This window comes from Salmo salar, chromosome ssa11 (genome assembly GCF_905237065.1).
Source record: "Salmo salar chromosome ssa11, Ssal_v3.1, whole genome shotgun sequence".
In the NCBI taxonomy this organism is placed as follows: Eukaryota; Metazoa; Chordata; class Actinopteri; order Salmoniformes; family Salmonidae; genus Salmo; species Salmo salar.
In genome coordinates, this window is record NC_059452.1 from 98326541 (window position 1) to 98348767 (window position 22227).

The 22227-nt window shown below is 46.2% G+C and overlaps 1 protein-coding gene across 9 annotated transcripts in view; it reads left to right on the forward strand.

Annotated features, from left to right (window-relative positions):
• nf2b (NF2, moesin-ezrin-radixin like (MERLIN) tumor suppressor b) overlaps positions 1-17560 on the forward strand; it is a 39909-nt gene extending 22349 nt beyond the window's left edge. For 4 of the 9 annotated variants that reach the window (XR_006757711.1, XR_006757707.1, XR_001319327.2 and 1 more), the window contains exons 17-18: positions 13892-14008; positions 14706-17560. Coding sequence is in view for 1 of the 9 variants with exons in the window: in XM_014129706.2 (XP_013985181.1) it covers positions 14706-14753 (48 nt within the window). In the remaining 8 variants the exon portion in view is untranslated. The remainder of the gene's footprint in view (positions 1-13891; positions 14009-14705) is intronic. The other 5 variants (XR_001319330.2, XR_006757708.1, XR_006757709.1 and 2 more) reach the window with 5 other exon arrangements.
• Positions 17561-22227: the final 4667 nt, after the last annotated feature.

Here is a 22227-nt window from a genome sequence, read left to right on the forward strand (position 1 = left end):
ACATGCCCCCATAGTAGTATTAGAACTACCCCCTCCCCAGAACCACCCTACATGCCCCATAGTAATATTAGAACTACCCCCCAGAACCACCCTACATGCCCCATAGTAATATTAGAGCTACCCCCCCAGAACCACCCTACATGCCCCATAGTAATATTAGAACTACCCCCAGAACCACCCTACATGCCCCATAGTAATATTAGAACTACCCCCCCAGAACCACCCTACATGCCCCATAGTAATATTAGAACTACCCCCCAGAACCACCCTACATGCCCCATAGTAATATTAGAACTACCCCCAGAACCACCCTACATGCCCCATAGTAATATTAGAACTACCCCCAGAACCACCCTACATGCCCCATAGTAATATTAGAGCTACCCCCCCAGAACCACCCTACATGCCCCATAGTAATATTAGAGCTACCCCCCCCAGAACCACCCTACATGCCCCATAGTAATATTAGAACTAACCCCCCCCAGAACCACCCTACATGCCCCATAGTAATATTAGAGCTACCCCCCCCAGAACCACCCTACATGCCCCATAGTAATATTAGAGCTACCCCCCCCAGAACCACCCTACATGCCCCATAGTAATATTAGAGCTACCCCCCCCAGAACCACCCTACATGCCCCATAGTAATATTAGAGCTATCCCCACAGAACCACCCTACATGCCCCATAGTAATATTAGAGCTACCCCCCAGAACCACCCTACATGCCCCATAGTAATATTAGAACTACCCCCAGAACCACCCTACATGCCCCATAGTAATATTAGAACTACCCCCCCTAGAACCACCCTACATGCCCCATAGTAATATTAGAACCAACCCCCCCAGAACCACCCTACATGCCCCATAGTAATATTAGAACTACCCCCCCCAGAACCACCCTACATGCCCCATAGTAATATTAGAACTACCCCCCAGAACCACCCTACATGCCCCATAGTAATATTAGAACTACCCCCCAGAACCACCCTACATGCCCCATAGTAACATTAGAACTACCCCCAGAACCACCCTACATGCCCCATAGTAATATTAGAACTACCCCCCCCAGAACCACCCTACATGCCCCATAGTAATATTAGAACTACCCCCCCAGAACCACCCTACATGCCCCATAGTAATATTAGAACTACCCCCCAGAACTACCCTACATGCCCCATAGTAATATTAGAACTACCCCCCCAGAACCACCCTACATGCCCCATAGTAATATTAGAGCTACCCCCCAGAACCACCCTACATGCCCCATAGTAATATTAGAACTACCCCCCCCACCAGAACCACCCTACATGCCCCATAGTAATATTAGAACTACCCCCAGAACCACCCTACATGACCCATAGTAATATTAGAACTACCCCCAGAACCACCCTACATGCCCCATAGTAATATTAGAACTACCCCCCAGAACCACCCTACATGCCCCATAGTAATATTAGAACTACCCCCCAGAACCACCCTACATGCCCCATAGTAATATTAGAACTACCCCCCCAGAACCACCCTACATGCCCCATAGTAACATTAGAACTACCCCCCCCCAGAACCACCCTACATGCCCCATAGTAATATTAGAACTACCCCCCAGAACCACCCTACATGCCCCATAGTAATATTAGAACTACCCCCCCAGAACCACCCTACATGCCCCATAGTAATATTAGAACTACCCCCCCCAGAACCACCCTACATGCCCCATAGTAATATTAGAACTACCCCCCCAGAACCACCCTACATGCCCCATAGTAATATTAGAACTACCCCCCCCAGAACCACCCTACATGCCCCATAGTAATATTAGAACTACCCCCCAGAACCACCCTACATGCCCCATAGTAATATTAGAACTACCCCCCAGAACCACCCTACATGCCCCATAGTAATATTAGAACTACCCCCCAGAACCACCCTACATGCCCCATAGTAATATTAGAACTACCCCCCCAGAACCACCCTACATGCCCCATAGTAATATTAGAACTACCCCCCCCAGAACCACCCTACATGCCCCATAGTAATATTAGAACTACCACCCTACATGCCCCATAGTAATATTAGAACTACCCCCCAGAACCACCCTACATGCCCCATAGTAATATTAGAACTACCCCCAGAACCACCCTACATGCCCCATAGTAATATTAGAACTACCCCCCAGAACCACCCTACATGCCCCATAGTAATATTAGAACTACCCCCCCAGAACCACCCTACATGCCCCATAGTAGTATTAGAACTACCCCCCCAGAACCACCCTACATGCCCCATAGTAATATTAGAACTACCCCCCAGAACCACCCTACATGCCCCATAGTAATATTAGAACTACCCCCCAGAACCACCCTACATGCCCCATAGTAATATTAGAACTCCCCCCCCCAGAACCACCATACATGCCCCATAGTAATATTAGAACTACCCCCCCCAGAACCACCCTACATGCCCCATAGTAATATTAGAGCTACCCCCCCCAGAACCACCCTACATGCCCCATAGTAATATTAGAGCTACCCCCCCCAGAACCACCCTACATGCCCCATAGTAATATTAGAGCTACCCCCCCCCAGAACCACCCTACATGCCCAATAGTAATATTAGAGCTACCCCCACAGAACCACCCTACATGACCCATAGTAATATTAGAGCTACCCCCCAGAACCACCCTACATGCCCCATAGTAATATTAGAACTACCCCCAGAACCACCCTACATGCCCCATAGTAATATTAGAACTACCCCCCCAGAACCACCCTACATGCCCCATAGTAATATTAGAACTATCCCCCCAGAACCACCCTACATGCCCCATAGTAATATTAGAACTACCCCCCCCCAGAACCACCCTACATGCCCCATAGTAATATTAGAACTACCCCCCAGAATCAAATCAAATCAAATTTATTTTTATATAGCCCTTCGTACATCAGCTGATATTCTCAAAGTGCTGTACAGAAACCCAGCCTAAAACCCCAAACAGCAAGCAAAGCATGTGAAAGAACCACGGTGGCTAGGAAAAACTCCCTAGGAAAAACTCCCTAGAAAGGCCAAAAACCTAGGAAGAAACCTAGAGAGGAACCAGGCTATGAGGGGTGGCCAGTCCTCTTCTGGCTGTGCAGGGTGGATATTAAAACAGAACATGGTCAAAATGTTAAAATGTTAAAATGTTCATAAATGACCAGCATGGTCAAATAATAATAATCATAGTAGTTGTCGAGGGTGCAACAAGCACGTCCGGTGAACAGGTCAGGGTTCCATAGCCGCAGGCAGAACAGTTGAAACTGGAGCAGCAGCACGGCCAGGTGGACTGGGGACAGCAAGGAGTCATCATACCAGGTAGTCCTGAGGCATGGTCCTAGGGCTCAGGTCCTCCGAGAGAAAGACAGAAAGAGAGAAAGAGAGAATTAGAGAGAGCATATTTAAATACACACAGGACACCGGATAAGACAAGAGAAATACTCCAGATGTAACAGACTGACCCTAGCCCCCGACACATAAACTACTGCAGCATAAATACTGGAGGCTGAGACAGGAGGGATCAGAAGACACTGTGGCCCCATCCGATGATACCCCGGACAGGGCCAAACAGGCAGGATATAACCCCACCCACTTTGCCAAAGCACAGCCCCCACACCACTAGAGGGATGTCTCCAACCACCAACTTACCGTCCTAAGACAAGGCCGAGTATAGCCCACAACGATCTCCGCCATGGCACAACCCAAGGGGGGCGCCAACCCAGACAGGAAGACCACGTCAGTGACTCAACCCACTCAAGTGACGCACCCCTCCCATGGACGGCATGGAAGAACACCAGTAGGCCAGTGACTCAGCCTCTGTAAAAGGGTTAGAGGCAGAGAATCCCAGTGGAAAGAGGGGAACCGGCAAGGCAGAGACAGCAAGGGCGGTTCGTTGCTCCAGCCTTTCCGTTCACCTTCACACTCCTGGGCCAGACTATACTTAATCATAGGACCTACTGAAGAGATAAGTCTTCAGTAAAGACTTAACCACCCTACATGCCCCATAGTAATATTAGAACTACCCCCCAGAACCACCCCACATGCCCCATAGTAACATTAGAACTACCCCCCCGAACCACCCTACATGCCCCATAGTAATATTAGAACTACCCCCCCCAGAACCACCCTACATGCCCCATAGTAATATTAGAACTACCCCCCAGAACCACCCTACATGCCCCATAGTAATATTAGAACTACCCCCCAGAACCACCCTACATGCCCCATAGTAATATTAGAACTACCCCCCCAGAACCACCCTACATGCCCCATAGTAATATTAGAGCTACCCCCCAGAACCACCCTACATGCCCCATAGTAATATTAGAACTACCCCCCCCCCACCAGAACCACCCTACATGCCCCATAGTAATATTAGAACTACCACCCTACATGCCCCATAGTAATATTAGAACTACCCCCCAGAACCACCCTACATGCCCCATAGTAATATTAGAACTACCCCCCAGAACCACCCTACATGCCCCATAGTAATATTAGAACTACCCCCCAGAACCACCCTACATGCCCCATAGTAATATTAGAACTACCCCCCAGAACCACCCTACATGCCCCATAGTAATATTAGAACTACCCCCAGAACCACCCTACATGCCCCATAGTAATATTAGAACTACCCCCCAGAACCACCCTACATGCCCCATAGTAATATTAGAACTACCCCCCAGAACCACCCTACATGCCCCATAGTAATATTAGAACTACCCCCCCAGAACCACCCTACATGCCCCATAGTAACATTAGAACTACCCCCCGAACCACCCTACATGCCCCATAGTAATATTAGAACTACCCCCCAGAACCACCGTACATGCCTCATAGTAATATTAGAACTACCCCCCCAGAACCACCCTACATGCCTCATAGTAATATTAGAACTACCCCCCAGAACCACCCTACATGCCCCATAGTAGTATTAGAACTACCCCCCCCCAGAACCACCCTACATGCCCCATAGTAACATTAGAACTACCCCCCAGAACCACCCTACATGCCCCATAGTAATATTAGAACTACCCCCCAGAACCACCGTACATGCCCCATAGTAATATTAGAACTACCCCCCAGAACCACCCTACATGCCTCATAGTAATATTAGAACTACCCCCCAGAACCACCCTACATGCCCCATAGTAATATTAGAGCTACCCCCCCCCCCAGAACCACCCTACATGCCCCATAGTAATATTAGAACTACCCCCCCCAGAACCACCCTACATGCCCCATAGTAATATTAGAACTACCCCCCCAGAACCACCCTACATGCCCCATAGTAATATTAGAACTACCCCCCCCAGAACCACCCTACATGCCCCATAGTAATATTAGAACTACCCCCCAGAACCACCCTACATGCCCCATAGTAATATTAGAACTACCCCCCATGCCCCATAGTAATATTAGAACTACCCCCCCCCAGAACCACCCTACATGCCCCATAGTAATATTAGAACTACCCCCCCAGAACCACCCTACATGCCCCATAGTAATATTAGAACTACCCCCCAGAACCACCCTACATGCCCCATAGTAATATTAGAACTACCCCCCCAGAACCACCCTACATGCCCCATAGTAATATTAGAACTACCCCCCAGAACCACCCTACATGCCCCATAGTAATATTAGAGCTACCCCCCCAGAACCACCCTACATGCCCCATAGTAATATTAGAACTACCCCCCAGAACCACCCTACATGCCCCATAGTAATATTAGAACTACCCCCCAGAACCACCCTACATGCCCCATAGTAATATTAGAACTACCCCCCCCAGAACCACCCTACATGCCCCATAGTAATATTAGAACTACCCCCCAGAACCACCCTACATGCCCCATAGTAATATTAGAACTACCCCCCAGAACCACCCTACATGCCCCATAGTAATATTAGAACTACCCCCCAGAACCACCCTACATGCCCCATAGTAATATTAGAACTCTACCCCCAGAACCACCCTACATGCCCCATAGTAATATTAGAACTACCCCCCCAGAACCACCCTACATGCCCCATAGTAATATTAGAACTACCCCCCAGAACCACCCTACATGCCCCATAGTAATATTAGAACTACCCCCCCAGAACCACCCTACATGCCCCATAGTAATATTAGAACTACCCCCCAGAACCACCCTACATGCCCCATAGTAATATTAGAACTACCCCCCAGAACCACCCTACATGCCCCATAGTAATATTAGAACTACCCCCCCAGAACCACCCTACATGCCCCATAGTAATATTAGAACTACCCCCCAGAACCACCCTACATGCCCCATAGTAATATTAGAACTACCCCCCAGAACCACCCTACATGCCCCATAGTAATATTAGAACTACCCCCCCCAGAACCACCCTACATGCCCCATAGTAATATTAGAACTACCCCCCCAGAACCACCCTACATGCCCCATAGTAATATTAGAACTACCCCCCAGAACCACCCTACATGCCCCATAGTAATATTAGAACTACCCCCCCAGAACCACCCTACATGCCCCATAGTAATATTAGAACTACCCCCCAGAACCACCCTACATGCCCCATAGTAATATTAGAACTACCCCCCCAGAACCACCCTACATGCCCCATAGTAATATTAGAACTACCCCCCCAGAACCACCCTACATGCCCCATAGTAATATTAGAACTACCCCCCCAGAACCACCCTACATGCCCCATAGTAATATTAGAACTACCCCCCAGAACCACCCTACATGCCCCATAGTAATATTAGAACTACCCCCCCAGAACCACCCTACATGCCCCATAGTAATATTAGAACTACCCCCCCAGAACCACCCTACATGCCCCATAGTAATATTAGAACTACCCCCCAGAACCACCCTACATGCCCCATAGTAATATTAGAACTACCCCCCAGAACCACCCTACATGCCCCATAGTAATATTAGAACTACCCCCCCAGAACCACCCTACATGCCCCATAGTAATATTAGAACTACCCCCAGAACCACCCTACATGCCCCATAGTAATATTAGAACTACCCCCCCAGAACCACCCTACATGCCCCATAGTAATATTAGAACTACCCCCCCAGAACCACCCTACATGCCCCATAGTAATATTAGAACTACCCCCCCAGAACCACCCTACATGCCCCATAGTAATATTAGAACTACCCCCCCAGAACCACCCTACATGCCCCATAGTAATATTAGAACTACCCCCCCAGAACCACCCTACATGCCCCATAGTAATATTAGAACTACCCCCCAGAACCACCCTACATGCCCCATAGTAATATTAGAACTACCCCCCCAGAACCACCCTACATGCCCCATAGTAATATTAGAACTACCCCCCCAGAACCACCCTACATGCCCCATAGTAATATTAGAACTACCCCCCAGAACCACCCTACATGCCCCATAGTAATATTAGAACTACCCCCCAGAACCACCCTACATGCCCCATAGTAATATTAGAACTACCCCCCAGAACCACCCTACATGCCCCATAGTAATATTAGAACTACCCCCCAGAACCACCCTACATGCCCCATAGTAATATTAGAACTACCCCCCCAGAACCACCCTACATGCCCCATAGTAATATTAGAACTACCCCCCCAGAACCACCCTACATGCCCCATAGTAATATTAGAACTACCCCCCAGAACCACCCTACATGCCCCATAGTAATATTAGAACTACCCCCCCAGAACCACCCTACATGCCCCATAGTAATATTAGAACTACCCCCCAGAACCACCCTACATGCCCCATAGTAATATTAGAACTACCCCCCAGAACCACCCTACATGCCCCATAGTAATATTAGAACTACCCCCCAGAACCACCCTACATGCCCCATAGTAATATTAGAACTACCCCCCAGAACCACCCTACATGCCCCATAGTAATATTAGAACTACCCCCCCAGAACCACCCTACATGCCCCATAGTAATATTAGAACTACCCCCCAGAACCACCCTACATGCCCCATAGTAATATTAGAACTACCCCCCCAGAACCACCCTACATGCCCCATAGTAATATTAGAACTACCCCCCCAGAACCACCCTACATGCCCCATAGTAATATTAGAACTACCCCCCAGAACCACCCTACATGCCCCATAGTAATATTAGAACTACCCCCCAGAACCACCCTACATGCCCCATAGTAATATTAGAACTACCCCCCAGAACCACCCTACATGCCCCATAGTAATATTAGAACTACCCCCAGAACCACCCTACATGCCCCATAGTAATATTAGAACTACCCCCCCAGAACCACCCTACATGCCCCATAGTAATATTAGAACTACCCCCCAGAACCACCCTACATGCCCCATAGTAATATTAGAACTACCCCCCCAGAACCACCCTACATGCCCCATAGTAATATTAGAACTACCCCCCAGAACCACCCTACATGCCCCATAGTAATATTAGAGCTACCCGCCTAGAACCACCCTACATGCCCCATAGTTATATTAGAACTACCCCCCCAGAACCACCCTACATGCCCCATAGTAATATTAGAACTACCCCCCAGAACCACCCTACATGCCCCATAGTAATATTAGAGCTACCCCCCAGAACCACCCTACATGCCCCATAGTAGTATTAGAACTACCCCCCAGAACCACCCTACATGCCCCATAGTAGTATTAGAACTACCCCCCAGAACCACCCTACATGCCCCATAGTAATATTAGAACTACCCCCCAGAACCACCCTACATGCCCCATAGTAACATTAGAACTACCCCCAGAACCACCCTACATGCCCCATAGTAATATTAGAACTACCCCCCAGAACCACCCTACATGCCCCATAGTAATATTAGAACTACCCCCCAGAACCACCCTACATGCCCCATAGTAATATTAGAACTACCCCCCCAGAACCACCCTACATGCCCCATAGTAATATTAGAACTACCCCCAGAACCACCCTACATGCCCCATAGTAGTATTAGAACTACCCCCAGAACCACCCTACATGCCCCATAGTAATATTAGAACTACCCCCCAGAACCACCCTACATGCCCCATAGTAACATTAGAACTACCCCCAGAACCACCCTACATGCCCCATAGTAATATTAGAACTACCCCCCCGAACCACCCTACATGCCCCATAGTAATATTAGAACTACCCCCCCGAACCACCCTACATGCCCCATAGTAATATTAGAACTACCCCCCAGAACCACCCTACATGCCCCATAGTAATATTAGAACTACCCCCCAGAACCACCCTACATGCCCCATAGTAATATTAGAACTACCCCCCAGAACCACCCTACATGCCCCATAGTAGTATTAGAACTACCCCCCAGAACCACCCTACATGCCCCATAGTAATATTAGAACTACCCCCCAGAACCACCCTACATGCCCCATAGTAACATTAGAACTACCCCCCAGAACCACCCTACATGCCCCATAGTAATATTAGAACTACCCCCCCGAACCACCCTACATGCCCCATAGTAATATTAGAACTACCCCCCAGAACCACCCTACATGCCCCATAGTAATATTAGAACTACCCCCTAGAACCACCCTACATGCCCCATAGTTATATTAGAACTACCCCCCCCAGAACCACCCTACATGCCCCATAGTAATATTAGAACTACCCCCCCAGAACCACCCTACATGCCCCATAGTAATATTAGAGCTACCCCCAGAACCACCCTACATGCCCCATAGTAATATTAGAACTACCCCCCAGAACTACCCTACATGCCCCATAGTAATATTAGAACTACCCCCAGAACCACCCTACATGCCCCATAGTAATATTAGAACTACCCCCCCAGAACCACCCTACATGCCCCATAGTAATATTAGAACTACCCCCTCCCCCCACAACCACCCTACATGCCCCATAATAGTATTAGAACTACCCCCCCCCAGAACCACCCTACATGCCCCATAGTAATATTAGAGCTTTGCCCCCAGAACCACCCTACATGCCCCATAGTAATATTAGAACTACCCCCAGAACCACCCTACATGCCCCATAGTAATATTAGAACTACCCCCCGAACCACCCTACATGCCCCATAGTAATATTAGAACTACCCCCCAGAACCACCCTACATGCCCCATAGTAATATTAGAACTACCCCCTCCCCCCACAACCACCCTACATGCCCCATAATAGTATTAGAACTACCCCCCCCAGAACCACCCTACATGCCCCATAGTAATATTAGAGCTTTGCCCCCAGAACCACCCTACATGCCCCATAGTAATATTAGAACTACCCCCCCAGAACCACCCTACATGCCCCATAGTAATATTAGAACTACCCCCGAACCACCCTACATGCCCCATAGTAATATTAGAACTACCCCCCAGAACCACCCTACATGCCCCATAGTAATATTAGAACTACCCCCTCCCCCCACAACCACCCTACATGCCCCATAATAGTATTAGAACTACCCCCCCCAGAACCACCCTACATGTCCCATAGTAATATTAGAGCTTTGCCCCCAGAACCACCCTACATGCCCCATAGTAATATTAGAACTACCCCCCAGAACCACCCTACATGCCCCATAGTAATATTAGAACTACCCCCCGAACCACCCTACATGCCCCATAGTAATATTAGAACTACCCCCCAGAACCACCCTACATGCCCCATAGTAATATTAGAAATACCCCTCCAGAACCACCCTACATGCCCCATAGTAATATTAGAACTACCCCCAGAACCACCCTACATGCCCCATAGTAATATTAGAACTACCCCCCAGAACCACCCTACATGCCCCATAGTAATATTAGAACTACCCCCCAGAACCACCCTACATGCCCCATAGTAATATTAGAACTACCCCCAGAACCACCCTACATGCCCCATAGTAATGTAAGAACTACCCCCCCAGAACCACCCTACATGCCCCATAGTAATGTAAGAACTACCCCCCCAGAACCACCCTACATGCCCCATAGTAATATTAGAACTACCCCCCAGAACCACCCTACATGCCCCATAGTAATATTAGAACTACCCCCCAGAACCACCCTACATGCCCCATAGTAATATTAGAACTACCCCCTCCCCCCCACAACCACCCTACATGCCCCATAATAGTATTAGAACTACCCCCCCCCAGAACCACCCTACATGCCCCATAGTAATATTAGAGCTTTGCCCCCAGAACCACCCTACATGCCCCATAGTAATATTAGAACTACCCCCCAGAACCACCCTACATGCCCCATAGTAATATTAGAATTACCCCCTCCAGAACCACCCTACATGCCCCATAGTAATATTAGAACTACCCCCAGAACCACCCTACATGCCCCATAGTAATATTAGAACTACCCCCCAGAACCACCCTACATGCCCCATAGTAATATTAGAACTACCCCCCAGAACCACCCTACATGCCCCATAGTAATATTAGAACTACCCCCAGAACCACCCTACATGCCCCATAGTAATATAAGAACTACCCCCCAGAACCACCCTACATGCCCCATAGTAATGTTAGAACTACCCCCCCCAGAACCACCCTACATGCCCCATAGTAATATTAGAACTACCCCCCAGAACCACCCTACATGCCCCATAGTAATATTAGAACTACCCCCCCAGAACCACCCTACATGCCCCATATTAATATTAGAACTACCCCCAGAACCACCCTACATGCCCCATAGTAATATTAGAACTACCCCCCAGAACCACCCTACATGCCCCATAGTAATATTAGAACTACCCCCCAGAACCACCCTACATGCCCCATAGTAATATTAGAACTACCCCCCAGAACCACCCTACATGCCCCATAGTAATATTAGAACTACCCCCCAGAACCACCCTACATGCCCCATAGTAATATTAGAACTACCCCCAGAACCACCCTACATGACCCATAGTAATATTAGAACTACCCCCCAGAACCACCCTACATGCCCCATAGTAATATTAGAACTACCCCCCCAGAACCACCCTACATGCCCCATTGTAATATTAGAACTACCCCCCCAGAACCACCCTACATGCCCCATAGTAATATTAGAGCTACCCCCCCAGAACCACCCTACATGCCCCATAGTAATATTTAGAACTACCCCCCCAGAACCACCCTACATGCCCCATTGTAATATTAGAAATACCCCCCAGAACCACCCTACATGCCCCATAGTAATATTAGAGCTACCCCCCAGAACCACCCTACATGCCCCATAGTAATATTAGAGCTACCCCCCCAGAACCACCCTACATGCCCCATAGTAATATTAGAAACTACCCCCCCAGAACCACCCTACATGCCCCATAGTAATATTAGAGCTACCCCCCAGAACCACCCTACATGCCCCATAGTAATATTAGAGCTACCCCCCCAGAACCACCCTACATGCCCCATAGTAATATTAGAAATACCCCCCAGAACCACCCTACATGCCCCATAGTAATATTAGAACTACCCCCCAGAACTACCCTACATGCCCCATAGTAATATTAGAACTACCCCCCAGAACCACCCTACATGCCCCATAGTAATATTAGAACTACCCCCCCAGAACCACCCTACATGCCCCATAGTAGTATTAGAACTACCCCCCAGAACCACCCTACATACCCCATAGTAGTATTAGAACTACCCCCCCCAGAACCACCCTACATGCCCCATAGTAGTATTAGAACTACCCCCCAGAACCACCCTACATGCCCCATAGTAATATTAGAACTACCCCCCCAGAACCACCCTACATGCCCCATAGTAATATTAGAACTACCCCCCAGAACCACCCTACATGCCCCATAGTAATATTAGAACTACCCCCCAGAACCACCCTACATGCCCCATAGTAATATTAGAACTACCCCCCAGAACCACCCTACATGCCCCATAGTAATATTAGAACTACCCCCCCCAGAACCACCCTACATGCCCCATAGTAATATTAGAACTACCCCCCAGAACCACCCTACATGCCCCATAGTAATATTAGAACTACCCCCCCAGAACCACCCTACATGCCCCATAGTAATATTAGAACTACCCCCCCAGAACCACCCTACATGCCCCATAGTAGTATTAGAACTACCCCCCCAGAACCACCCTACATGCCCCATAGTAGTATTAGAACTACCCCTCCCCCCAGAACCACCCTACATGCCCCATAGTAGTATTAGAGCTACCCCCCCCAGAACCACCGTACATGCCCCACAGTAATATTACAACTACCCCCCAGAACCACCCTACATGCCCCACAGTAATATTAGAACTACCCCCCAGAACCACCCTACATGCCCCATAGTAATATTAGAACTACCCCCCAGAACCACCCTACATGCCCCATAGTAGTATTAGAACTACCCCCTCCCCCCCAGAACCACCCTACATGCCCCATAATAGTATTAGAACTACCCCCTCCCCCCCAGAACCACCCTACATGCCCCATAGTAATATTAGAACTACCCCCCCAGAACCACCCTACATGCCCAATAGTAATATTACAACTATCCCCCCAGAACCACCCTACATTCCCCATAATAGTATTAGAACTACCCCCCCTCCCCAGAACCACCCTACATGCCCCATAGTAATATTAGAACTACCCCCCCCAGAACCACCCTACATGCCACATAGTAGTATTAGAACTACTCTATAGGCCCCATAGTAATAGCATCTGATAGTAAAGCAGTTTGTTTACTGTTGCCTTGGTTATACTAAATTGTACAATTTAAATGTCTTAACAATCAAAGGGTTAAACATGTTTGGTAGGAATTTGTTTTCAAAATATAAAAGCGGAATAGTCATCCGCAAGCCTGAATTTACAATGAATTTATTCTTACACTGTCGATTGTCCATAGGGTTGGTCCTTACAGGGGGAATGGAGAAAAATACATCTAATGTATAAATAAACAGACTTTCCAACAGTCCTGCGTGCACAAAAAAACAAGAACTTGTGGGGGACTTTTTCTTTTGAGGTAAGCCGAGAGGAACACAGTTCACTGAGGAAGTGCATGGGTCTGCAACAGACCCATTAAATGAGATGTTTCTCTCTCAAATTCCTCCTCTGCATAAGGACCAAGCCTACAGACAATCGACAGTGTAAGATTGAATTTAACTTCTGACTCGCGGGCGGCTATTCAGTTGTTTGCACGCTAATTCCCAGTGTGTGAATACTAGCGTTACTAAAAGCAGCTACCCCCCAGAACCTCCCTACATGCCCCAATAGTAATTTAAGAGTTGCCCTCCTACCCCCTAAACAAAATGTTGTGGTGTTTTTCTGTTTATTAATGTGAACATACAGTATCTGTGTCAGATGTTTCCCCTGACCAGTTAGAATGTCGTTTTTATTCCCCTTGATAAGAGACCTCTCTTACGGTCTCCTAGCGACCAGGAACAGATCTAAACCCTGGGACAGTTGAACCCTTGATATGACGAGGACAGTACTAGATGGTGTTACTTACCACAAAACTACTGAATTGAGTGTTAAACACTGCGGTTTTTACCCTTTTGATTGTTAAGACATTCATTTCATCTTTACAGTTTAGTGTAACCGAGGCAACAGAAAACAAACTCCATACCTGACCACATAACCTGACCAGGAAAAGCTCAGGGCCCTCTTTATGAGTAGTATTTTTCCCCTTTCTGAAACATTTTTGTTCTTTGTTCTTTCAGAGAAACTCTGCCTACATGGCTCAGATGGCTTTTTTTGAAGAAGTGTGATCCAACTGCCATTGGAGAAAACAGGGGTAGGCTAAGTGCCATTGGAAGACACGCAGGGAGGCGAGACATTCGTTGTGACTCTTGTTCCTTAATACCAAGATATGCCTACTTCATCTATCTATGTTTTGTGCCTGACAAAAGGAGCACACTGACACACACACACTCCCAGTGACACTCCAGAAAAGACTGTGCTTTGGAAAGATTTGTATTCCTCAGATGACACAACACTACACTACAAGTTTTCCTTCCAGTTTTCCGTTATGTTTTATTTGATGCAGCCCTAGTTACACTGCCTGTGGGCGTATATTATCAAAGACGGTGCTGTGTGCGTGTTCTGTGGATGTATTTTACTTCAATGTTTGGTTTTTAAAGGGATGCCTGGTAGAGTGTGATAGAGATTTGACTGAGGTATTTTATCCTATATTACTGACTCTACACTACAGTGTGCCTTTAGGGGAATATAATCTCTCAGCGACCAGGATCATGTCTGTCAAGCTACCAGGCTTCAGGTGTGATACCTTGCCTTCGTTGAATAATGTCTTACTTTACTCAGTTGTTTTAATGTTGTAGCATGGTCGAACTGATCGTCTCCAGAGCAACATGCATGTGTCCTGCGTCACATTATGCCTCCTAACCATTATCAGTTCAAACTGTCATTTCAACGGTTTTCTTTTTTTAGTATTTTAGAGCGTTGCTTTTTAAAGAGTTTTCTTCACGTTACGAACATTTAAATATGCAATCCCTCGTTCACTAGTTCCTGTTATGGAGCATCCCAAAAGGCACCCTATTCCCTATTTAGTTCACTGCTTTTGACCAGTGCCCTATTTAGTTCATTTAGGGTGACATTTGGGACGATGACCTGCCTGAATTGTCAAACACCTCTGGGGTGGGTTTAGCTCCAACACCTCTGGGGTGGGTTTAGCTCCAACACCTCTGGGGTGGGTTTAGCTCCAACACCTCTGGGGTGGGTTTAGCAGGCAGACAAGTCCACTTCTCTTCTGATTTCTACGACATCTTATTAGTGCTTAGCTCAGAGGAAGATTCCATCTAGAAAAGTAGGTTAGACATTCTGTATATGGAGGAGGAGAAGAGGGAGAGAGAAGGTGGTTTGTGCTTGTGAAGGAAGTAGGTTTTAGATGTAATAACTCATGGTTAAGGGTTGGGGTCAATTCCATTTCACATAAATTATCTGAAAATAACAGACTATAATAAAATTATAATGCCTATTTGCTGAGTTGGAATGGTCTGGACCCAACCTTCGCTGTGTTTTTTGAATGGGAGCCATGTCTTACATGGTCAGATATCCTAACTAACAGAACACTGCTTGGCAGATTATGCAACATTTTCAAGGTTGGGGGTTGGTTTGGCATTTGTGTGGGTGCAGACACCTGCACGTACAGAGACACACAGCCATGTATTCAAACCATGTGTCAATATCACATTTAAACCCTACATTTATTAGTCATTTTCATTGTAACATAAATTATTGTCAGATCTGTTGTCAGAATTTCCTCTAACCGATGTCAGGTTTGAATTGAAATGGAGTTGTTTTGGATGGCAAGATGTCACACACACACTCTCAGCATAACTGTTGTGTACATGTGTTTTTCATTTCTGATGGTTATACCTATGTATGTGTGTAGAATAGTGTTGTTGGGTTTTACAATGTTAACTCCTTTTGTTGTTTATCTGAAGCTAGAAACTCTCTTTAATGTTGTTGACTTAACCATTCCTGCTTTTTCCATCCTCTCCCCCATAGCCTCCTTTCCCTCTCTCGCACTCCTCCTTTTTCATGTGTTCATCGGCTTTAAAAGGCTTAAGTGTCACATCAGTTTGTTTTAATAATGACCTCAGAACTGTTCCATATCTATAGGTTTACTGTAATCACTCATATCTGTCCCAAGTGGCACCCTATTCCCTATATAGTGCACTACGTTTGATCAGTGCCAGCATCAGGATCGGGTCAAAGTAGTGCACTATACAAGGGGGAATAGGGTGCCATTTGGGACACAGACACTATATGACTGTGTCTCAACACTCTGTCGTTGCCTCCTTTCCTTTTTAGAGGATGGCAAGTAACCTTGCGGTTAGTTAGGCCAGTAAACGGCCGAAGAGGTCGTTGATTCGAGTACCTGAGCCGACAAGGTGAAACATTTGTCGATGTGCCCTTGAGCTCCAGGGGCGCCGTACTACTATGGCTGACCTTGTAAAATACTACACTGGACTGTGTTTTTCTTCTTCACAACTTTGATTCCGTACCTTTATTGCCACTAGTCAATTAGAGAGGTGGAGGTTTTCCTCCGTGTAGAGGTTTTCCTCCGTGTAGAGGTTTTCCTCCGTGTAGAGGTTTTCCTCCGTGTAGAGGTTTGTAGAGGTTTTCCTCCGTGTAGAGGTTCGTGTGGAGGTTTTCCTCCGTGTGTGGAGGTTTTCCTCCGTGTGTGGAGGTTTTCCTCCGTGTGTGGAGGTTTTCCTCCGTGTGTGGAGGTTTTCCTCCGTGTAGAGGTTTTCCTCCGTGTAGAGGTTTTCCTCCGTGTAGAGGTTTTCCTCCGTGTAGAGGTTTTCCTCCGTGTAGCTGTCACCTATCATGCCCTGCCAGATCAGTGGCCATAGAGGAAAGGACACAAGGGAAGGAAGCTAGTTAACACTATTAAGACACAGTCAGGGAGGGACATGCCAAACAAAAGCGAGTCACAATGTCTGATTTCTGAGATTAAGTGTTTTGAGTGCTGTTTTTTTTGCATTTTGTCATAACTGAATCAATGTTGTCACAGGGCTTGGCTGTTGCTTATAAAAACAAATATACATTAGCATTGCTTGTTTTGTCACAGTTCTTGATGGTTATAGTCTTGAAGTTGTACAACTCTTGTCTAATGATTTATGTTTTTTGTGATGTTTGGAATACATTTGAGAAGACCGATTTATTATTTAATTTGTTTTTGTATTTTGGTATTTTTTTTAAACATTTTTGCTGATAAAGTGTTAAGGTTAAGATCACTTTATTGGTCAATTGCACACAAGATCCAACTGACATTTGCCTTCTGTCTTTATCAAACCCTCTGAAAGACCCATACCTACAGGTTTTAGGAGAGGTGTGCGGAGCTGTTATTGTGGGGGGGGGGGGGGTTACGTGCCTTGCTCAATGGCAGAACGGCAGGCAGCTCACTTTCCGCCAGATTATTTCCCCGGCAGACCCGTGATTCAAACTAGCAACCCTCCACCTCTAACCACAAGGCTACCTGCTGCACCCTTGGCAGCCACACCAAAGACAGATTGATTGTTGGGGGTGAAGTGTTGTCACCAATGATAATCGTAAAGGGAAGTGCGAGTCCAAATGAAGCAGGAGAGGACCGCATCCATCAATCAAATATTTATGAAGTACTTTATACATTTTGTGCTTAAGCTGTGTAACTCTAGTCTAACAAGTTAGATTCATGATACATGTGTTTTGCTGATATTGGTAATCAAATTGACTGTGAAACACTTCAATGTTTGCAGATCTGTAAGGTGAAAAAAGAAATGGTGCAAATCACCACCACCACTACTACACTGCTTATATCAAAGGGCCAAGGGGTAGAGAGGGATTTGGGAGTGGCTGACTGTCTGCGCTGTACCACTCTGATGTTCCACTAGAGGGGAGAAGAGATCCAGCTATTCTTGCTGGATGAGAAGAAAGACATGAATCTTAACAATAGAAACAGGGAGGAGAGGGAGAATTCAGGTAGAGTATGGATATTAATGTACATGTTTGTTTGAATGTACCTGCTTGTCAAATATCTCATTCCAAAATCATGGGCAATAATATGGAGTTGGTCCCCCTTCCCCCCCATTGCTGCTATAACAGCCTCTCCTCTTCTGGGAAGGCTTTCCACTAGATGTTGGAACATTGCTGCAGGGACTTGCTTCCATTCAGCCACAAGTGCATTCTTGAGGTCGGGCACTGCTGTTTGGAGATTAGCCCTGGCTCCCTGTTGCCATTCCAATTCATCCCAAAGGTGTTTGATGAGGTTGAGGTTAGGGTTCTGTGCCGGCCAGTCAAGTTCGAAGATGGAGGGCGATTGTGAAAGCAATGGGTGTCATCCTTTTTTTAATGAAAGCAAAATTCATGCTGTATTCACATCCCTTCCAAATGAACCTTTTTGAACGGCTGTGTAAGTTGAAATGATTAACAGTGGACCTAATTGGTTCTAACATTTTTAAATAGACCTCAGGAGGAATACTGTCACAGCCAGGTGATTTGCTGTTATTCATGTTATCCATGGGCTCCAGGCAAGCCGGTTTCCTAAGTTGAGAGAAGAGGAGTTCTTATATCATTTAAAAAGTACTCTCTGGCTTGGTGTGGATTTACAATCAGAGGTGTACAGTTCTTTATAGAAACAGGAGACTCTTTGGTTGATTTAATTTGGGTTCTGATAGTAATTCACCTGATTCAGATTCAATAGTTACAAAATCAGCTAATTGATCATTACTGCTAAGCTTTTAGCCAGTAGACGACTGGGTCGATTACAATGGTTGAGTCTAACTCGATGGTTGGCAAATTCTGCTTTCTCTCATCAATAGATTTAGTTCTGTCTTGACATTGAAAAAAAGTAGTTGCATGGTTTTTAATAAAACATTTAATGGTGTCCCATAAAATCAGAGGATCATCGATTTAAATTTTTGTTAATCATTATGAATTCATTCAATTCAGTTTAAAATTGTTCACAGAAAGTATGATTTTATAGTAAGGAAACATTAAAGCTCCATCTTGTCTCTTTTAGGACTGTGTTTCCCAACCCTGGTTCTCCAGTACCCCCAACACAGCACAGTTTTATTGTAACTAATCATCAAGCCCTCAGTGAGTTGAATGAGGTGTGTTTGTCAAGGGCTACAACAAAACTGTGTAGTGTTGGGGGTACTGGAGGACCAGGGTTGGGAAACTGTGTAGTGTTGGGGGTACTGGAGGACCAGGGTTGGGAAACTGTAGTGTTGGGGGTACTGGAGACCAGGGTTGGGAAACTGTGTAGTGTTGGGGGTACTGGAGGACCAGGGTTGGGAAACTGTGTAGTGTTGGGGGTACTGGAGGACCAGGGTTGGGAAACTGTAGTGTTGGGGGTACTGGAGACCAGGGTTGGGAAACTGTGTAGTGTTGGGGGTACTGGAGGACCAGGGTTGGGAAACTGTGGCTCAGTTGGTAGAGCATGGTGTTTGCAACGCCAGCATGGTGTGTGCAACGCCAGGGTTGTGGGTTCGATTCCCACGGGGGGCCAGTACAAAAAAAAAATGCATGAAATGAAATGTATGCATTCACTACTGTAAGTCGCTCTGGATAAGAGTGTCTGCTAAATGACTAAAATGTAAATGTACTGGAGGACCAGGGTTAGGAAACTGTGTACTGTTGGGGGTACTGGAGGACCAGGGTTGGAAAACACTGTTTTAGGAGATTCTGACATTTTGTATCTGGCAGTAATAAGTATGATGATCAGAGGCTCATATGAGGAGTAGATGGTACGAAATCGATTGGGGGTAATGTTTGGTGCCTGTTTGAATAGAGCGTGTACCCTTTTGCTTTGGCGTTATGAGCTTGCCAAGCATCAATGAGGTTTTAATCGGAGAGTATACTACTGTATATGTTGGAGAGCCTTAGATTGTAATTTGGCTTATTAGATCTGTTTACCATGTCCAGAATGGCATTCATGTCTGTCCTATAACCAGTTGGAATTCAGTTAATTATAACAATATGTTGTCCACAGAATAAACATAGGATCATATTAATTTGGAGTATACACATAAAGGCCATTTTCTTTCCATTATGGATACATTTAAAGAAAGGGATTCTGCCTTCTTGGTCTTCGTATTAACCAAGGATGGTGATTTTGAGTTTCTTATGTATCGTTATAATTACACACTTAGTTTTATTTAAGGCTGATGAAAAAGCAGCCCGTTTGTACAAGTTGTTCTCTATTCTATGTGTGTCCTTTTGGAGCAGGTGTTGTCCTTGGAGCATTTCTACATCAATATGGTTTCTTGCTAGAATATCAAGACAGCTGGAAGGCGTGTGTGGTGGATGAATCAGAATTAGTTGGGTAACATAAATAATTAAGATGTTTTATTAGTATAATATGCTTATATGAGATACTTGTCATTAGAAAGTGTCCTTTGGACTCTGGTGTTTTTCAGTTGCATGTTTCCCTTCGCTGGGGCTCAGTCACTCGGGGCCCAGAGAGGGGAGAGGTCAGACTTGTTTTTTACATGTCTCTGTTGCTATGCAGAATATCAGCAAGAGAGGAGGACAGAATGAAACATTGTCTTCATATGTGAATGTCTTTACCTATTCTTAAACCATGTGAAGGGATGGCGTGATTAATGGGGAACCAATTATTTGTCTCCACAATGTCTGTGTGCAGGTCACTCCCCTCAGTGAGCTTGTCCAGGAGTGGGAACAAGAGGTGTTTTACTGAGGATGGGCCTCTATGAGAGAGCACTGTCAGAGGAGATTTATGATGTATTTTGATAAGAACGCCTAAAAAGCATTCCAGAGGACACGATCTAATGGTTTTGTTCTATACCATACTAGGGAGGGACGATTCTAGGGAGACCAGACACCGGTCTTTATAATGAACACTGTTGAGATAGCAGTGGCTGTCTGCTGTGTTTTATAGATGTCTTTTCATACAAAACTTAACCTTTGTGAACTATTCCTAAGATTTGTGGTTTGTCAATGTACGTTGAAGGGGTGGATTCATGGGTATAAAAAGCTCTTTGTATTGTTGTATAGAGACCTTCCTGGTTCATTTGAGAGAGTGCATTATTGAAGGTCAAAGTACTTTTGCAAAAGTATCTTAATTATTAAATATGTAGTTTAACTCAGACTGGTGTGTTTGTAACTCTCCTCATTTGGTAATGCAGAAATTAGCCACTACATTTGGCGACGAGGATGGGATGTGAATCTTCACTCGGTGATCGCGCCTGACGATCTGGGTAAATCGTGCACGAGGGATCCTTCAAACTTGGGATCTCAGGGAAACCACACTTCGGGAATGAAGCAGATGGACCCACCTTTGATCTGAGAGGCAGTGAGCCGAGGGGATACCACATCTCGAACTTATTTTTCTTTAAAGAAAGAGGTGAGCAAACCACACTTGAAGTCGAGTTTTTAGAAAAGCCTCTGTTACGTGAGCTCTGAGTGTGTATTCCTTTGTGAGGGAGGCACCTTGGAGGTGTAAACAGGGCCGAGTCAGAGGAAAGCAATCTGAGAGTTTGTGGACTCAAAGATACTCTGCCACTGATCGGTTGCAAGCGACCTAGAGCTGTCCTGAAACTGAATTGATCACAGTGGGGATTGGTGCGGTTTGTGGGGGTGGGGGGCCAGGGTGACTGTGTGTTCTATGTGAAACATGGTACTTGGTGAAGCCCTATTGGAATAAGGACCTAGTTCTGAGAATGTCTGTGTGACTGTCTAAGTGACCCTCAGAGGTGGTGAATTCCAATAATTTTA